This window comes from Kwoniella mangroviensis (assembly GCF_000507465.2).
Source record: "Kwoniella mangroviensis CBS 8507 chromosome 1 map unlocalized Ctg01, whole genome shotgun sequence".
Lineage (NCBI taxonomy): Eukaryota > Fungi > Basidiomycota > Tremellomycetes > Tremellales > Cryptococcaceae > Kwoniella > Kwoniella mangrovensis.
This window is the reverse complement of record NW_027062533.1, coordinates 403,068-421,682: the sequence shown is the minus strand read 5'-3', so window position 1 is coordinate 421,682 and position 18,615 is coordinate 403,068. Positions and strand designations below refer to the sequence as shown.

Below are 18,615 nucleotides of genomic sequence, written 5' to 3'. Positions count from 1 at the left end.
AAGGGACATGTTTGATGATTTGGAAGATGAGATCTCTGAAGATGAGGAGCAGCAAGACCAGGAACATCACAAGGAACAAGAAGAGTGGGAACAATGGTGTCAAAACAAGGATCTTCTCGACTCTTCTGCCCAATACGCCAACGATCTACTTCTCATTGATGAGACCATTAGAGAGGGTATGACAGAGACTACCATCAAATCCAGTCTAGAGGGAGGTGCCTCACAGCTCAATACACTTGTCAAACAAGTGAAACGGGCGGATCTCAAGGCTGCTATGCGAATGCTGATGAAAGTAAGTTTGTCCCGTAAGCCCGGAGTCAGGAGTCTGGATGTTAATATGAGTCAACCTACCTTGTAGCGTTGGACTCTATATTCTAACTTGGTTTAATAATCAGCTTCTAATTCAAGAAGCCTTCTCTAATACAACTCGTCTTGTCTCGACGAGAGGAACTATGACTCTAACTTACTAGGGGCGGTACGTTGCAGCTAGTAAGGGCAGGTAGATTAACTCAGTTCATTCAATTAGCACTGCTACTTGAACAACTTGAAGATAAACGAGACAAAACGAGAGAACTAGATCACTGGAGAGACTAGTTCTTTGTTGGACTTCAAGTTGTCTTATATACCTTACAATTCTAAAACTAGCTTACGAAGCGTTACTCTACATATTTGAAATTCTATCGTACAGCTTGATAATCACCATCAAACCTGACAAAGCTATCTTGGCGAAATCCCTCGATACTTCTCCAATAGCGCGGTCGTCGAGGTTCTGGTGACATGATGGTGGATAATCGTTGATGGTGATTAGGAATCATTGATGGTGCTGAATAAGTGGTGCGGCAATTCCAAGTATCTCCTACTTGCTTATTCATATCCATCAATGTGTCTTCAACGACAGATGTGATCACTTGATGAAGTCCGCGATGGTCGACGAGATGAAGTGTTTCAAGGATGTTGATCAAAGCGTTGTTGGTACCGGTTATCTCTGGTATCCTATTGTATGATAGACACGTGGCATGTTACGTAAAGGTCTTGTTATGAGTAATTCGGTGAATCTCATAACACTGGACCTCGGCGCTGACATGCTAATAGCGGCTGACATCTGTGATAATTTGTCATGCACAGGTGCGACTCTTGGTAAAGAGCACCACTTACAACAAGACGGCCCGTTCTGTATGGCAAAGGTGCTTCTAACGAGAGTCAAACTCAGAGGTATGCAGGACCTCAAAAATTCATCACCAGGGATGTGCCGACCCGATGGAATTCTACTGGGAACATGTTGAGAGATGTGCTTGACATGAAGCTCGTAGTGTAAGTCATAGCACTTGCTCTGTGTAGCCATAAGCCAGTAACACTGATTTCTCTGACTGAAACACTGCAGTAAAGTGTTTTCGCTCATCCTGACATATCGAAGGACAAGATCAACAAGAAGAGATTTGTACTTGCCAATAGACTGAATGATGATGATTACAGCTTCATCCAGCATCTTGAAAAGGTCCTAAAGGTGAGTTTCGGTCTTTTCAGGAGTCCAGGAACCCCGGAGGACGTAGCTACGGGTTCCTGGTCTGCCCAGCATGTGTATATCTGTCATGTTGGCCATGACAGCATGCCTATATAGCCGGCAGAAATTCCGAGTTGTTGGAATTCCCGATTGTTCCCTTTTGTGGTTCAGTGGTTGCAACCGGCTACGTCTACCATTGTGACAATATCTGTTCAATGCACCCGTTTCTGACCACTGTACTGCTTCCAACAGTTCATCAAACAAGCAACGGACTACTTCCAGAGAGAGACCGGCCAGGGGGAGCATCCTGTGACTGTTGCAATGGTTATCCCTTATATTGATCAAGTCACTTCCCTTCGACACCTTAATGCATGACGATACCGCCCCAATAGTTGTCAGAACGGGTGCTTGCATTGCTAGCAATCTGATGAGTAGCTACTACTCCAAGACGGATCAAAGTTTGATCTACCGGCTCGCCATATGTGAGTGAACTTTGCCCGGAGTTGAGAACCTCCTGAGCCCCGGGCTGAGACATGGGTTTTGCAGTGCTCCATCCCTCCATGAGGATGAAACACTTGAAAGACCAGAAATGGCTACAGTCCTGGCAAGATCAAGCTGAGAAGCTTTTGCGAGATGTTTATGCCACCTACGAGTCTGACGATCAGGGTCCAATCGCGGCTTCCGTGAGTTTGAGCCTGCAGTCCCGGAGGTCCTGACTGACGGGCACTTCTTTCATTGCGTAGTCGCCTGCAGAGTACTGGGGACCAACACTGAGTGTTCGGATGATGAAGATCAATGCAGGGAAGATCCGGTAGGCCAATTCATCAGCGGCAGTCGTTCCACGGGCAAAATGCATTTGTAGATCCTCTTCACTTCTGGCACTGTAAGATGGAGGACAACTTCGCCAACCTCAGACGCCTTGCTTTGGATGTGATTTCGACTCCTGGTAAGTGGAGAGACCCTCAAAGATTGATTTTGGCAAGAGCGAGGATGCTTATTTACCCGTATGTCACAATGGTAGACGTAGCCGGTCGTAACCACTGAACCACAAAAGGGAACAATCGGGAATTCCGACAACTCGAATTTCCGCCGCTATATAGGCATGCTGTTGTGACCGTCATGACACTTTAGCTAGGATATCGTATAAGTCTCAACAATATCCGGGTCAGTTGAACGATTTCGTTGCTTGTACCAACAAAGTCGTTCACCTCTTATATACTTCGGTTAGATTAGTATATCATCCGTTGTCCTCTTATCATCTGCTCGCCTAATTAGGCCGTCTCCTATACGATTAAGGCCGTCTACTGAGGTCTTAGTTAGATCATCATGACAGTCAAGCCCAAATCATCGATCATACCTTGGCATTGTGATCTCCTGGCTTGAAAGGATCCAAGGAGAACATTCAAACTCCCCCAAGGCAGTTCAAGTTCGATCCACAGTCCTCAATTTCATCCAGTAAGCAGAATTTCACAATTCCTTGGTTCTAGGGGTCCTCAAACTAATTGTTGCACCCTGTAGGCGAGGAGCTTCCACAGGTCGTTCTATGGCCAATCAAATCTCTCACAGTCTTGCGGAAGTAAATCTTGGTCAAAATGTAGGTCCCTGAGTCCCGGAGGTCCAGGAAGTTCCTTACGGCTGACTTCTAACATTTTGCAGCTTTTTGCCATCACGCTTGACAATGCTTCAGCCAATGATGTCCTCGTGAAAAGGCTTGGTAAAGATGATTCCCTCCCCCTCTTTACCGGAGAAGATAAGAGAATTCGGTGCTTTGCGCACATTCTCAATTTAGTAGTCAAGGTATGTACCAGGAGGCCAGGAAGTCAGGAGTTCCGGAGGGCTACCTTCCTGAAGCTGAATAAATCATGTTAATGCTGGGTTGTGTCTCCATAGTTGCTCCTCATGCCCTTCACCCCCAACGCCACACTTACTCGGCTTGAACAAATGGTTCAGAGGCAGGCACAGACCAAAATGACTTCAAGACAACGAAAATGATGATGATGATGGAAGGGACATGTTTGATGATTTGGAAGATGAGATCTCTGAAGATGAGGAGCAGCAAGACCAGGAACATCACAAGGAACAAGAAGAGTGGGAACAATGGTGTCAAAACAAGGATCTCGACTCTTCTGCCCAATACGCCAACGATCTACTTCTCATTGATGAGACCATTAGAGAGGGTATGACAGAGACTACCATCAAATCCAGTCTAGAGGGAGGTGCCTCACAGCTCAATACACTTGTCAAACAAAAGCGGGCAAGGCTGCTATCGAATGCTGATGAAAGTAAGTTTGTCCCGTAAGCCGAGTCAGGAGTCTGGATGTTAATATGAGTCAACCTACCTTGTAGCGTTGGACTCTATTTAACTTGGTTTAATAATCAGCTTCTAATTCAAGAAGCCTTCTCTAATACAATCTTGTCGTGCGTTGCAGCTAGTAAGGGCAGGTAGATTAACTCAGTTCATTCAATTAGCACTGCTACTTGAACAACTTGAAGATAAGCGAGACAAAGCGAGAGAACTAGATCACTGGAGAGACTAGTTCTTTGTTGGACTTCAAGTTGTCTTATATACCTTACAATTCTAAAACTAGCTTACGAAGCGTTACTCTACATATTTGAAATTCTATCGTACAGCTTGATAATCACCATCAAACCTGACAAAGCTATCTTGGCGAAATCCCTCGATACTTCTCCAATAGACGACGGTCGTCGAGGTTCTGGTGACATGATGGTGGATAATCGTTGATGGTGATTAGGAATCATTGATGGTGCTGAATAAGTGGTACGGCAATTCCAAGTATCTCCTACTTGCTTATTCATATCCATCAATGTGTCTTCAACGACAGATGTGATCACTTGATGAAGTCCGCGATGGTCGACGAGATGAAGTGTTTCAAGGATGTTGATCAAAGCGTTGTTGGTACCGGTTATCTCTGGTATCCTATTGTATGATAGACACGTGGCATGTTACGTAAAGGTCTTGTTATGAGTAATTCCGGTGAATCTCATAACACTGGACCTCCGGGCGCGCTGACATGCTAATAGCGGCTGACATCTGTGATAATTTGTCATGCACAGGTGCGACTCTTGGTAAAGAGCACCACTTACAACAAGACGGCCCCGTTCTGTATGGCAAAAGGTGCTTCTAACCGAGAGTCAAACTCAGAGGTATGCAGGACCTCAAAAATTCATCACCAGGGATGTGCCGACCCGATGGAATTCTACTGGGAACATGTTGAGAGATGTGCTTGACATGAAGCTCGTAGTGTAAGTCATAGCACTTGCTCTGTGTAGCCATAAGCCAGTAACACTGATTTCTCTGACTGAAACACTGCAGTAAAGTGTTTTACGCTCATCCTGACATATCGAAGGACAAGATCAACAAGAAGAGATTTGTACTTGCCAATAGACTGAATGATGATGATTACAGCTTCATCCAGCATCTTGAAAAGGTCCTAAAGGTGAGTTTCGGTCTTTTCAGGAGTCCAGGAACGGAGGGCGTAGCTCTACGGGTTCCTGGTCTGCCCAGGCATGTGTATATCTGTCATGTTGGCCATGACAGCATGCCTATATAGCCGGCAGAAATTCCGAGTTGTTGGAATTCCCGATTGTTCCCTTTTGTGGTTCAGTGGTTGCAACCGGCTACGTCTACCATTGTGACAATATCTGTTCAATGCACCCGTTTCTGACCACTGTACTGCTTCCAACAGTTCATCAAACAAGCAACGGACTACTTCCAGAGAGAGACCGGCCAGGGGGAGCATCCTGTGACTGTTGCAATGGTTATCCCTTATATTGATCAAGTCACTTCCCTTCTCGACACCTTAATCGCCGACGATACCGCCCCAATAGTTGTCAGAACGGGTGCTTGCATTGCTAGCAATCTGATGAGTAGCTACTACTCCAAGACGGATCAAAGTTTGATCTACCGGCTCGCCATATGTGAGTGAACTTTGCCCGGAGTTGAGAACCTCCTGAGCCCCGGGCTGAGACATGGGTTTTGCAGTGCTCCATCCCTCCATGAGGATGAAACACTTGAAAGACCAGAAATGGCTACAGTCCTGGCAAGATCAAGCTGAGAAGCTTTTGCGAGATGTTTATGCCACCTACGAGTCTGACGATCAGGGTCCAATCGCGGCTTCCGTGAGTTTGAGCCTGCAGTCCCGGAGGTCCTGACTGACGGGCACTTCTTTCATTGCGTAGTCGCCTGCAGAGTACTGGGGACCAACACTGAGTGTTCCGGATGATGAAGATCAATCGCAGGAAGATCCGGTAGGCCAATTCATCAACGGCAGTCGTTCCACGGGCAAAAATCGTGCATTTGTAGATCCTCTTCACTTCTGGCACTGTAAGATGGAGGACAACTACGCCAACCTCAGACGCCTTGCTTTGGATGTGATTTCGACTCCTGGTAAGTGGAGAGACCCTCAAAGATTGATTTTTGGCAAGAACGAGGATGCTTATTTACCCGTATGTCACAATGGTAGACGTAGCCGGTCGTAACCACTGAACCACAAAAGGGAACAATCGGGAATTCCGACAACTCGGAATTTCCGCCGGCTATATAGGCATGCTGTTGTGACCGTCATGACACTTTAGCTAGGATATCGTATAAGTCTCAACAATATCCGGGTCAGTTGAACGATTTCGTTGCTTGTACCAACAAAGTCGTTCACCTCTTATATACTTCGGTTAGATTAGTATATCATCCGTTGTCCTCTTATCATCTGCTCGCCTAATTAGGCCGTCTCCTATACGATTAAGGCCGTCTACTGAGGTCTTAGTTAGATCATCATGACAGTCAAGCCCAAATCATCGATCATACCTTGGCATTGTGATCTCCTGGCTTGAAAGGATCCAAGGAGAACATTCAAACTCCCCCAAGGCAGTTCAAGTTCGATCCACAGTCCTCAATTTCATCCAGTAAGCAGAATTTCACAATTCCTTGGTTCTAGGGGTCCTCAAACTAATTGTTGCACCCCTGTAGCGCCGAGGGAGCTTCCACAGGTCGTTCTATGGCCAATCAAATCTCTCACAGTCTTGCGGAAGTAAATCTTGGTCAAAATGTAGGTCCCTGAGTCCCGGAGGTCCAGGAAGTTCCTTACGGCTGACTTCTAACATTTTGCAGCTTTTTGCCATCACGCTTGACAATGCTTCAGCCAATGATGTCCTCGTGAAAAGGCTTGGTAAAGATGATTCCCTCCCCCTCTTTACCGGAGAAGATAAGAGAATTCGGTGCTTTGCGCACATTCTCAATTTAGTAGTCAAGGTATGTACCAGGAGGCCAGGAAGTCAGGAGTTCCGGAGGGCTACCTTCCTGAAGCTGAATAAATCATGTTAATGCTGGGTTGTGTCTCCATAGTTGCTCCTCATGCCCTTCACCCCCAACGCCACACTTACTCGGCTTGAACAAATGGTTCAGAGGCAGGCACAGACCAAAAATCGACTTCAAGACAACGAAAATGATGATGATGATGGAAGGGACATGTTTGATGATTTGGAAGATGAGATCTCTGAAGATGAGGAGCAGCAAGACCAGGAACATCACAAGGAACAAGAAGAGTGGGAACAATGGTGTCAAAACAAGGATCTTCTCGACTCTTCTGCCCAATACGCCAACGATCTACTTCTCATTGATGAGACCATTAGAGAGGGTATGACAGAGACTACCATCAAATCCAGTCTAGAGGGAGGTGCCTCACAGCTCAATACACTTGTCAAACAAGTGAAACGGGCGGATCTCAAGGCTGCTATGCGAATGCTGATGAAAGTAAGTTTGTCCCGTAAGCCCGGAGTCAGGAGTCTGGATGTTAATATGAGTCAACCTACCTTGTAGCGTTGGACTCTATATTCTAACTTGGTTTAATAATCAGCTTCTAATTCAAGAAGCCTTCTCTAATACAACTCGTCTTGTCTCGACGAGAGGAACTATGACTCTAACTTACTAGGGGCGGTACGTTGCAGCTAGTAAGGGCAGGTAGATTAACTCAGTTCATTCAATTAGCACTGCTACTTGAACAACTTGAAGATAAACGAGACAAAACGAGAGAACTAGATCACTGGAGAGACTAGTTCTTTGTTGGACTTCAAGTTGTCTTATATACCTTACAATTCTAAAACTAGCTTACGAAGCGTTACTCTACATATTTGAAATTCTATCGTACAGCTTGATAATCACCATCAAACCTGACAAAGCTATCTTGGCGAAATCCCTCGATACTTCTCCAATAGACGACGGTCGTCGAGGTTCTGGTGACATGATGGTGGATAATCGTTGATGGTGATTAGGAATCATTGATGGTGCTGAATAAGTGGTACGGCAATTCCAAGTATCTCCTACTTGCTTATTCATATCCATCAATGTGTCTTCAACGACAGATGTGATCACTTGATGAAGTCCGCGATGGTCGACGAGATGAAGTGTTTCAAGGATGTTGATCAAAGCGTTGTTGGTACCGGTTATCTCTGGTATCCTATTGTATGATAGACACGTGGCATGTTACGTAAAGGTCTTGTTATGAGTAATTCCGGTGAATCTCATAACACTGGACCTCCGGGCGCGCTGACATGCTAATAGCGGCTGACATCTGTGATAATTTGTCATGCACAGGTGCGACTCTTGGTAAAGAGCACCACTTACAACAAGACGGCCCGTTCTGTATGGCAAAAGGTGCTTCTAACCGAGAGTCAAACTCAGAGGTATGCAGGACCTCAAAAATTCATCACCAGGGATGTGCCGACCCGATGGAATTCTACTGGGAACATGTTGAGAGATGTGCTTGACATGAAGCTCGTAGTGTAAGTCATAGCACTTGCTCTGTGTAGCCATAAGCCAGTAACACTGATTTCTCTGACTGAAACACTGCAGTAAAGTGTTTTACGCTCATCCTGACATATCGAAGGACAAGATCAACAAGAAGAGATTTGTACTTGCCAATAGACTGAATGATGATGATTACAGCTTCATCCAGCATCTTGAAAAGGTCCTAAAGGTGAGTTTCGGTCTTTTCAGGAGTCCAGGAACCCCGGAGGACGTAGCTACGGGTTCCTGGTCTGCCCAGGCATGTGTATATCTGTCATGTTGGCCATGACAGCATGCCTATATAGCCGGCAGAAATTCCGAGTTGTTGGAATTCCCGATTGTTCCCTTTTGTGGTTCAGTGGTTGCAACCGGCTACGTCTACCATTGTGACAATATCTGTTCAATGCACCCGTTTCTGACCACTGTACTGCTTCCAACAGTTCATCAAACAAGCAACGGACTACTTCCAGAGAGAGACCGGCCAGGGGAGCATCCTGTGACTGTTGCAATGGTTATCCCTTATATTGATCAAGTCACTTCCCTTCTCGACACCTTAATCGCCGACGATACCGCCCCAATAGTTGTCAGAACGGGTGCTTGCATTGCTAGCAATCTGATGAGTAGCTACTACTCCAAGACGGATCAAAGTTTGATCTACCGGCTCGCCATATGTGAGTGAACTTTGCCCGGAGTTGAGAACCTCCTGAGCCCCGGGCTGAGACATGGGTTTTGCAGTGCTCCATCCCTCCATGAGGATGAAACACTTGAAAGACCAGAAATGGCTACAGTCCTGGCAAGATCAAGCTGAGAAGCTTTTGCGAGATGTTTATGCCACCTACGAGTCTGACGATCAGGGTCCAATCGCGGCTTCCGTGAGTTTGAGCCTGCAGTCCCGGAGGTCCTGACTGACGGGCACTTCTTTCATGCGTAGTCGCCTGCAGAGTACTGGGGACCAACACTGAGTGTTCGGATGATGAAGATCAATGCAGGGAAGATCCGGTAGGCCAATTCATCAAGCGGCAGTCGTTCCACGGGCAAAAATCGTGCATTTGTAGATCCTCTTCACTTCTGGCACTGTAAGATGGAGGACAACTACGCCAACCTCAGACGCCTTGCTTTGGATGTGATTTGACTCCTGGTAAGTGGAGACCCTCAAAGATTGATTTTGGCAAGAACGAGGATGCTTATTTACCCGTATGTCACAATGGTAGACGTAGCCGGTCGTAACCACTGAACCACAAAAGGGAACAATCGGGAATTCCGACAACTCGGAATTTCCGCCGGCTATATAGGCAACTAGACGTCCTGATTGACCGTGGCCATCATGACACCGTAATCCCGGAACTCCTTACCTCCTGGTCCTGAACAGCTACTTCCGTTGCCCCCAAACGAATATTTAATTCTGCTGGTCTGACGGTCAATGACAGAAGACACGCTCTCGGTCAAGCTACTCTCAGTTCCCTTGTGTGCCTTGCCTCCTGGTACAAAAGCGGTTTGATCTCTTTCACAGACTGGCAGACATACTACAAATCTCAATGATTATATATCTATTCTTTGTTATTTATATAGATACATCGTTCTCTGACATTGTAAACAACATTGTATACTTAAATCACATCATTTGGGCCTTTATGAACTGAGATATCCATGATTTCATACGGCTGTGTAGCCCGGAGTACAGGAAGCTCTGAACTCCTGACTCCTGATCTTATCAGGGTCATCCACTGAGCTTGGACGTTGGAGTGATGGGCGCTATGACATTTCAATATCTACCCTGAGCAGCCCTCCTGATAATTACGGGTACTACGGGTCAATTCACCCGGAAGTCGTGTGCCTCCGGTCGGTTAATGCCAGGAAGGGCTACCTCCGGGTGAAATCACCTGTAGCTCCGGGATTTTGTCCCGGAGCACCCTGTAGCTACGGGCGACATGCTTTGCTATTGAGGGAACTTGTGAGAATGACTTTTGGGAGTGACGTTTGATCCATAGCTGGGGAAAACATAGACAAAAACCATCCAAAAGGTGGTCCTTAAGTATACAGAAATACGAACACTGTTCTGGGTTAAAAATGATGAATCTCAAGCTAGAAACTAGGTTGAGAAAGTAGGTTGAGAAAGTAGTACTAGATATTAGCGTTAGAATTCTAGGTTGAGATTCTAGGAGATTAGGTAAACAAAGTGACTAAAGATAACTACTAATTATGTAATATTGTCCATTCATGACACCTACAATGGTCACAGAGTTTCTTCTGATTTACTTATTTATCTGTCTATTAGCTATGCATGTGAAAATTCTCTCTTGTGTCATGGGCCCAGGGAAAGCAAATGCGTAGGTCCGCTTGTGTCAAGCCGGGTAAGCAGCAAGCAGCAATAGCAAACGCAGACTGCATGCGATCGAGTCTCTGTTATGCATCTGCTGTTTTCGCAAAATGATGCCGCGACCGGCGTACTGCGTCGCGACATGTGATGATTGTGGGAATTGACCTTCTAAGACGTCATCTTGGCAGTCAGTGTCGCTTCTGATTACGCAGATTCACCTCGATCAATCATCCCCTCATCCCATCAATTGATTGAATGAACTGATCTGATCTTATCTCGCCTGTTTTTGATATCCCCGTCTAGCCGATCTTCCGACGCGAACAGCGGGACAATCCCTCTTCTTGCTCAGATCATCCTTTCCTACACTGGAAGATCCTTTGCCCTCGCTCGACTCTTCTCACTTCCGAATCGTATGAGCTGATATCCCACGTCGGCCTGGTATCATGACTTCGAACCCCGACAGACCTACCATCTCCTCCTCTTCGTCGTCGTCTTCCTCTTCGCTGTTGGACATACCATCCCCTCCATCTCGATCCGAATCACTTACACCGAAACATGGTCCATTGGCGCTGAACGCCTTTGAAGCTCTGGAGAATGAGGGACCCTCCCCTGCCGAAGGGGATGAACCGAATGGACATGAGGGACGGGAAGAAAGGCTGAGAAGGAGGAATCTAGCTAAGAGCGGTATAGGTATTGACGAGTCCGTGGCGAGTTCAAGTGGAAGTGGGAGTGTGGGATCGTTAGATGTTGACGATGACGAGAGGGAGAATGAAGGGTTCAAGGGACATAGGAGAACAAGTTCGTTAGGTGAAGCTAGAAGGAAAATGAGAGAAAAGATAAGATCACCTTTGGTTAGTACGATCAAATTGGATGAGTTGAGAGATACATTGGAGATTGGGATAGAGAAGAAGTGAGTTGATCGAAATTGAATGAACGATCTGTCTTTTCTCACCAATACCACCCCCAACTCCTTTGTTAATGACTCATATACCCTTGAATACCCTTGAAGATAGTTATAACGTTATACATATCCCTTCAAGGATGTTTTCCTGATTTGAACGAATCATACTCTCAGATAGATAGATTTGAGTGAAATGGAAGGGTAGAGATACAGAGCTTAATGACGAAATATGATACATCTTAGATTCGCACCTCTCAGTATACCACCTCATCGACGACTCCAGACTGCAGCAGTAGCCTTGTGGGCTCTGCTGATCCCAATATGCTTGATCGTGTTCCTCTTATGTCTGTGAGTCCGTCATTTTACTCACATATAATGCAACCTCACTCTTTGCATGAAGATGGACAACCTTTCGGTTCACTAACCCTTCTGTGTACTCTGCAGATCATTTCCTCCATTTTGGGTCGTTCTGATTCCATATCTCATCTGGACACAATTCGATACTGCACCGGATTATGGAGGTAGACCAAAAGAATGGGCGAGGAGATTCTTTTTCTGGACATACTTTGCTCGTGAGCCAACTTTATTCTTGTGGTTTCTTCTCGATCTATGCTGACATTTTGTGATATGTAGAATACTATCCTTGCAGGTAGGCTTATACCTACATTCATATCAATAAGAGATTGACCTGAGCTGACTTGGGCTGAAATGAATTCTACCGATGTATCTAGCATTGTCAAGGTGAGTTATCAGATATCAGTACCCCATGTGTATTCAACTAACCTCGTTGCGCTATAGGAAGCCGAACTTACACCTGATAGACCCTATCTCTTTGGATACCACCCTCACGGTATCATAGGGATGGGAGCATTCGCAACATTCGCTACAGAGGGAACGAATTTCTCGGAATATTTTCCAGGGATCAAACCTCATCTTCTCACTTTAGGTAAATCAGTTTCCATATATATTGCGTAGCGAGTCCTGACTTTGATATTCGTACTTTCAGAATCAAATTTCAAGATCCCCTTCTACCGCGATATTCTCATGGCTCACGGAATATGTTCAGTAGCTAAGAAATCTTGTGCAAACATCCTTTCTCAAGGTCCCGGAACAGCTATTGCTATTGTCGTTGGCGGTGCGACGGAATCGCTCTCTGCGCATCCTGGTACGGCCGATCTGACGCTGAAGAGAAGATTCGGATTTATCAAGATGGCTATAAGGGAGGGGGCGGACCTGGTACCTGTATTTAGCTTTGGTGAGAATGATGTGAGTAATTTTCGGCGGCTTGCGGCTTTACGAAAGGGTATAGACAGATCAGCTGACAATCGTGATTTGATTGCAACGACAGATATATGAGCAGTTGTGAGTCAGCTCAATCATACTGATTAAGGGATCCTGACGCTGACAAGGAGTCATTCCAGGGCAAATGCAAAAGGATCATGGGTATATAAGATCCAGAAGAACTTTCAAAAGATGTTTGGGTTTACCTTGCCTCTGTTTTATGGTAGAGGGTAAGTCAGCTTACACAGTCATTTTGGTTCGACAGTCTAGCTGATGTCATGTTCTTTGCAGTCTTTTCAATTGTACGTTTTGACTTGCTATACTCGCGCTGTTTATATTGATGTTGTTTTCATTTTCTGCGATGTCAGATAATTACGGATTGATGGTAAGCTGAGTACATGCTAACTTGACATGTCATGGAAGCTCATAGATGTTGCTTTAGCCTTTCCGTCATCCAATCGTCTCAGTTGGTAAGTCTCAGAGGGATTCAGGATATTCATTGGTGATTGGCTGACAGTCGGATTAGTCGGTAAGCCAATACACGTGAAGAAGGATCCTCATCCATCAGATGAAGCTGTACAGGAAATGCAGCAGCTGTATATCGAGGAGCTCATGAGGTCAGTCACTCGTTTAGGTGTTGATCGTCTACTCAAGCTGACGTCTTGTCTTTGCGTAGGATATGGGATAGATACAAGGACTTGTATGCGAGAGGAAGGACCAAGGAATTGACTTTGGTGGAGTAGACGATCAAAATGTGTAAAAGGACATTTATCCCAGTCCACATAAAAGGTGGATCATTTCGACATGGGGTCAAGGTGATACGATACTCATTTATATCAAAGACTTGATTTTTGGTTTCCTCGGTTTCAGTATCGTTTCTCATCGGAAGAACCAAGCAGTCTCAAATCGAAAACATGATGCATTATTGTTGTATTATCGTTGTTGTACGATAGCAAGCTGAGCAGGTGAATTCGAGGTGGACAACCTCCACCGCGGCTGATCACTTTTTTTTTCTGGTTCTTGTTTTTGTTTTCAACTTTTTCTTCTAAGTGCTGCTATATTCAACGTTGTATTCCATCATATCATAACAGAAAACATCTTGCAATTCGGACGATCGCAACTTCTCTCTTCTGATGGTCTTGGCTTAGTAGGATCAAAATCTCAGAATGAACATTGCTGTACGTCGTGACTTCTTGACACATTCTGGGTTTTAAGATTTGTCGCAGAGACTGATCATGGCGATTAGACGTATATACCGCCGAGTGAGCAGGATCCAAACGATTTAGCATGGATGAGAGAAGCTCTGAATATGGTATGCGGGATCTCACCCCAGCTCTGCGAGATCATGGCGAGTCTTGCTCTGCCTGAATTTGAACTGACCAAGCAACTTCCACACACAGGCAGAAGAGGCGTTGGCGAACGATGAGGTTCCTGTAGGATGTGTATTTGTGAAAGATGGAAATGCGATTGCCAGAGCTAGGAATAGGACGAATGAGTGGAGGAATGTGGGTCTCAATATTCGCTACAGAATAGCTGGTCCTTTCATTGTGTTGGTAGAAGGTATGATGCTGATTTCATCTAATTTGTGTTATTTTAGGCGACCCTCCACGCAGAATTGGAAGCTATCGATCATCTCTTACCTTTCCACCCTGCACCACTGAGCACGATTACGCTCTACGTTACTGTCGAACCTTGTGTGATGTGTGCCTCTGCGCTCAGGCAGATAGGTATAGGCAGGGTCGTATATGGCTGTGGGAACGATAGGTTCGGTGGATGTGGGAGTGTGATCGATGTGAATAGCTCGTGAGTCGACTCAGATCCAGAAGACAATGGTCAAAGACACAGAGAGAAGCTGAGAGCTGGACTACACTTATCTAGCTCTCGTCTGAATACACATCCGGCATATATAGCTGAAGGAGGATATTATAGGGAAGAAGCGATCATGCTCTTGCGGAGGTTTTACATGTCCCAGAATCCTAATGGTGCGTATTTGAACATTACTAATGGTCGTGTTCATGAAATTGGATTCTTCCGAATATGCAAGATCTGCATGATCCTCCTTTTTCGTTTTGGGACCCGAGACTGACAGATCCGTTGTATCTAAAGCACCCAAACCAAAAGCAAAAGCCACTAGAGTACTCAAAACGGACATCGCACCCGTTCCTTCCACACCTTCATCGTCCAGACCATCATCTACCACTCCGCTCAAACGAAATACATCCTCATCAACTCTCATCACTCCTTCTTCGGGCACTTCGACCCCTGCGTTGGAGATAATGCCCAGTCACTCGACGACTACGGACGAGTTTGTAGGGTCGATGGACAGCCAGAAAACCATATTACCCATTGGATCAACTATAGCTAGTACACCTGTACCAGGACCAATAGATTGAATCTTCATCACGATGTGAATTGCATATTTCTGATAGAAGAAGAGAATGATAGATGCCATTGTAGAAATATCATTATACTTGAATTGAATTTGTACATTAAAATATCATAATCATGGATGAACAAACGTTATTATCTAAATATTTCAACCCAATCATCAGCTCCTGTCTTAGTCTTCGTGAAGAAGACAGCACTTACATCTTCTTTATACAGGATCATCAATTTTTCCAGTTCCCTCTTAGGTAAACCCGTCCTATAACTTATCTCTTCGAAGGTCGTCATCCCATCTAAGTATTGTACAACTCTGGTTCGCAGACAGAGTAAACAGATCAAATCATATATCAGTATTAGTACTCTTACAATCGATTCGCCTAGATTGTGTCTAAGATGATTGTGTCTAAGATGTCACTTACAAATCAAATTTACTAGCGGTCACCTCATCATTCCCTTCTCTGATCACTCTCAACCACCTAGCTTCCTCTTTCTGCGCACGGGAGGGTCTAAATATGAAACTACTTTCGAATTTCGGTATCTCAGCTTTGGAAGGTTCTTCCACATCAACTTTGAAGTTTTGAAATTCTGCATGGTGAGATTGATTCTCTACATCTTCATCACTGTCCATTTCCAATGCTGGATCGTAATCCATATACGATTGTTCCATCCTACTGGGCTTTTTAGGTGATGGGACAGTAATGGAATCGAGAGGGTTGGAAGTAGGATGAATACTAGCTTTAGGTGTAATCATCTCTTCGGAATCTTGAACGACTTGAATGGTTGGTGATTTATTTACTGCTGCAAGATCTCGCTCTTTTTCTTTCTCTTTTTGAAGATTTAACCATTTCTCTCTACGTCTCTTCCATAACCTCTTCCAAGCTTCAATTTTCACTTCTTTCCTTGCGTATACTCTTGCACGCGTGTGCACTTGGACGACCAGATCTTGCTTTAATAGCCATATCAGTGCGGACATATAAAGTCGACGGGTGGACATATTGGGATCTGAAGGTAGGAGATCACGGAATGGCGTAGGGGACGAGGAGATTTGAGAGATGAAAGCTGTGAATGGTGATAAGGTTGGAAATTCACGTAAGAAGCGAGCGGTATATTGTTCAATCGAAACTCTGAAACAAATTGACAGACGTCAATGACAAGATCTGATGCAATGACATTTTGTAGCTCACGTATGTTCATCTACTGTCGTAGGCATGACGATAGTCCTCAGTCTGGTGTTGATCACATCGACCAGTATGGCCTTTTTGTTCTCGACTAACTCTCTAGCAAGCGGTATGACTATCGCTTCCAGGTCGAAACGCAATAGATGAGCGATATCAACGAGTCTGAAGAGATGTAAACATCAGCGATACTTCTTTGGACCTGAAAATTGCCGATGAACATTTCATTGTAGCTTTGGAGCATAAACTTACGGTTTCGTGACATCGCAAGCCTCGATAAGCGACTTCATCAATTGCTGTTCATCCTCCTGATCCTGATTAGTTGCAATTGTACCTTTCGAGCCCCTTCTATCTCCAGGTATACTCGAATTCTGACTTTCCATACCTACACCCAAACCGATGATAGCCGTACTGATCTCGCTCGCTCGGGCAGTCGCATCGTCATCGATGAGCAAGAGAGTTTGCCAAGGTTCGACCCGAAGTTCGGGTCTTCTAATAGGTGTGGTTGGGTCATCCCAATCTTCATCATCGCTATCTGATCCTTCCGACTCGGAACACTCGTCCATCTCGCCCCAATGAGCCCATGCCTCGTCTGCATCAACCACCTTGGGCGAGAGGACGGTGTTGATTGTCATATCAGCCAGATGAGTGGTGATGGTTGTAGGTAAATACGAATGTAGTGGATTGGCAGGTTGAGTTTTCAATTGGTGTAGTCTCAAGAAAAGGGAGTTGAGATTACGATCGAGAGGCATGTTGGCGTACATCCATCTACAGCAGTCCGTCACGTCAACGCCTACGATACGACCAAAGATATGTTCAGCTACCTCTTATGCAGTGGCCACCTTAAAAAGCATATTGAATGACTACACTCACCCTCTGACAGGCATTTCTCCTTATATTTCGCCATTGTCCATGTTTGCTTTCCTATGAAGTTGCTCTCGCACTGCAACTTCCAAGCTGCCGCGGTCCACTTGAACGCTATCTCCCTGTATATCTCATCGTACATCCCCAACGTCTGATGATGATGTTCGTCGTGAGCTTCCGTACCAGGTTTGGGATCGGGTTTGTCAATAATCAAAACTAGATGAAACATGTTCAGGTTGGGCGTATCATCTTTTTCCTTTTCGGAGGTAGTAACAGGCGCAGGAGCAGGTATTTCTGGAGAAGATTGAGAAGAGTTTTCTTTGTTGTTTTCTACTAGTGGACCTAAACTTGAAGCTTTAGATGAGGAAATCAACTGTTGTTCTCTTGTTCTTCTTCCTCTAGAAGGTCTATCATCCTGATCTGGATCGACTTCATCTAAATCCTCATCATTGGGTATCTCCCATTTACCATCTGCGTTGGAACATACAGGATGACCTAAGAATACTACTGATCCAACGCAAATCTCGAATTTCCTGTTACATGCTGCTCTAGGAGGAGTCAACATATCACTCAAGAAATCTAAATGATACCCTAAAGCATAATTGTACTGAGAATCAATCTTCTCTCTTTCCTTCTCTCCTTTACTCTTGTTATCGCTATTGTTGTTGTTGGTGTCGGTGATAGTAGCATTGGTAGTACTTCCTGAATTCCTTCTTGAATCATCCACCATCATACTGCTATCTATTGATCTCAATGCAGAATGATCTTTACTAACACTGTTACCGTTGATCGTGTTCGTATTATTATCTTCACGTTGGTTCTGATTAGTCCAAACTACATCATAATCACTATCCTCATCTGAACTAGTCCCATCACCATGACCATCCTCATCATCCTCATCGGAGTTGTCGGAATTGTTGACTTGCTTAGTGTCTTCATAGTACATAGGATGTATTTTGTTTTTCTGATTCCGACGATCGTGTCTGTTTCTGGAAGTTATCGAACCAGCCGAAGAAGTTTTGGTATTAATCTCTGCACCACCGAACAGTCTACGTCGGAGGGCGTTGTTCGCGCCTATGTGAGGGTTCTTATAGTCGACCTCGAAATCTGTGGCGGTGAATGTGGCTGAGGGGTAGATAGGTTGGGCAAGTCGGATGTTGGGAGAAGCTGGATCAGGAGGGTATCGGAAGGCTGCTCTGCCCCGCGATGACGAGGTGACGAGCAGCAGACCGAGGATGTTTTCTGCCATGGTGAGCGTAGACTGAAGGTCGGTGTCCTGGGCTATATGATAATAGAGCAGGGCATTATTGAAGATAGCTCAAATCGATGAGGGGTCAAGAGTAGATCAAGAATAAATGGAGAGTGGGTTCAGATTGATAACCGAGTTGATGT

General features: G+C 45.1%; 5 protein-coding genes across 5 annotated transcripts; 4 read left to right on the top strand and 1 right to left on the bottom strand.

The window, feature by feature from the left end:
* Positions 1-3,044: 3,044 nt before the first annotated feature.
* I203_100144 (uncharacterized protein) lies at positions 3,045-3,493 on the top strand (the record flags this gene model as incomplete). The annotated part of the gene is made up of 3 exons (XM_065516576.1): positions 3,045-3,095; positions 3,158-3,298; positions 3,392-3,493. 3 exons carry the CDS (start codon positions 3,045-3,047, stop codon positions 3,491-3,493), a joined length of 294 nt encoding a protein of 97 aa, XP_065373394.1.
* Positions 3,494-4,730: 1,237 nt separating this feature from the next.
* Positions 4,731-6,008, top strand: I203_100143 (uncharacterized protein; the record flags this gene model as incomplete). The annotated part of the gene is made up of 6 exons (XM_019151131.1): positions 4,731-4,765; positions 4,836-4,959; positions 5,209-5,440; positions 5,505-5,641; positions 5,702-5,909; positions 5,986-6,008. The coding sequence occupies 6 exons, from the start codon at positions 4,731-4,733 to the stop codon at positions 6,006-6,008; spliced, it is 759 nt and encodes a 252-aa protein (XP_018999456.1).
* Positions 6,009-11,060: 5,052 nt separating this feature from the next.
* Positions 11,061-13,542, top strand: I203_100142 (uncharacterized protein; the record flags this gene model as incomplete). The annotated part of the gene is made up of 14 exons (XM_019151132.1): positions 11,061-11,527; positions 11,762-11,866; positions 11,963-12,090; positions 12,152-12,167; positions 12,250-12,259; positions 12,317-12,464; positions 12,525-12,784; positions 12,867-12,880; positions 12,940-13,029; positions 13,091-13,101; positions 13,168-13,184; positions 13,242-13,269; positions 13,326-13,416; positions 13,476-13,542. 14 exons carry the CDS (start codon positions 11,061-11,063, stop codon positions 13,540-13,542), a joined length of 1,452 nt encoding a protein of 483 aa, XP_018999457.1.
* Positions 13,543-13,965: 423 nt separating this feature from the next.
* Positions 13,966-15,192, top strand: I203_100141 (uncharacterized protein; the record flags this gene model as incomplete). Its single annotated transcript, XM_065516575.1, has 6 exons — positions 13,966-13,977; positions 14,046-14,111; positions 14,200-14,304; positions 14,397-14,602; positions 14,678-14,781; positions 14,906-15,192. The coding sequence occupies 6 exons, from the start codon at positions 13,966-13,968 to the stop codon at positions 15,190-15,192; spliced, it is 780 nt and encodes a 259-aa protein (XP_065373393.1).
* A 110-nt stretch (positions 15,193-15,302) lies between these two features.
* Positions 15,303-18,472, bottom strand: I203_100140 (uncharacterized protein; the record flags this gene model as incomplete). The annotated part of the gene is made up of 6 exons (XM_019151134.1): positions 15,303-15,326; positions 15,389-15,494; positions 15,604-16,308; positions 16,369-16,524; positions 16,612-17,152; positions 17,233-18,472. The coding sequence occupies 6 exons, from the start codon at positions 18,470-18,472 to the stop codon at positions 15,303-15,305; spliced, it is 2,772 nt and encodes a 923-aa protein (XP_018999459.1).
* Between the last annotated feature and the right edge of the window lie 143 nt (positions 18,473-18,615).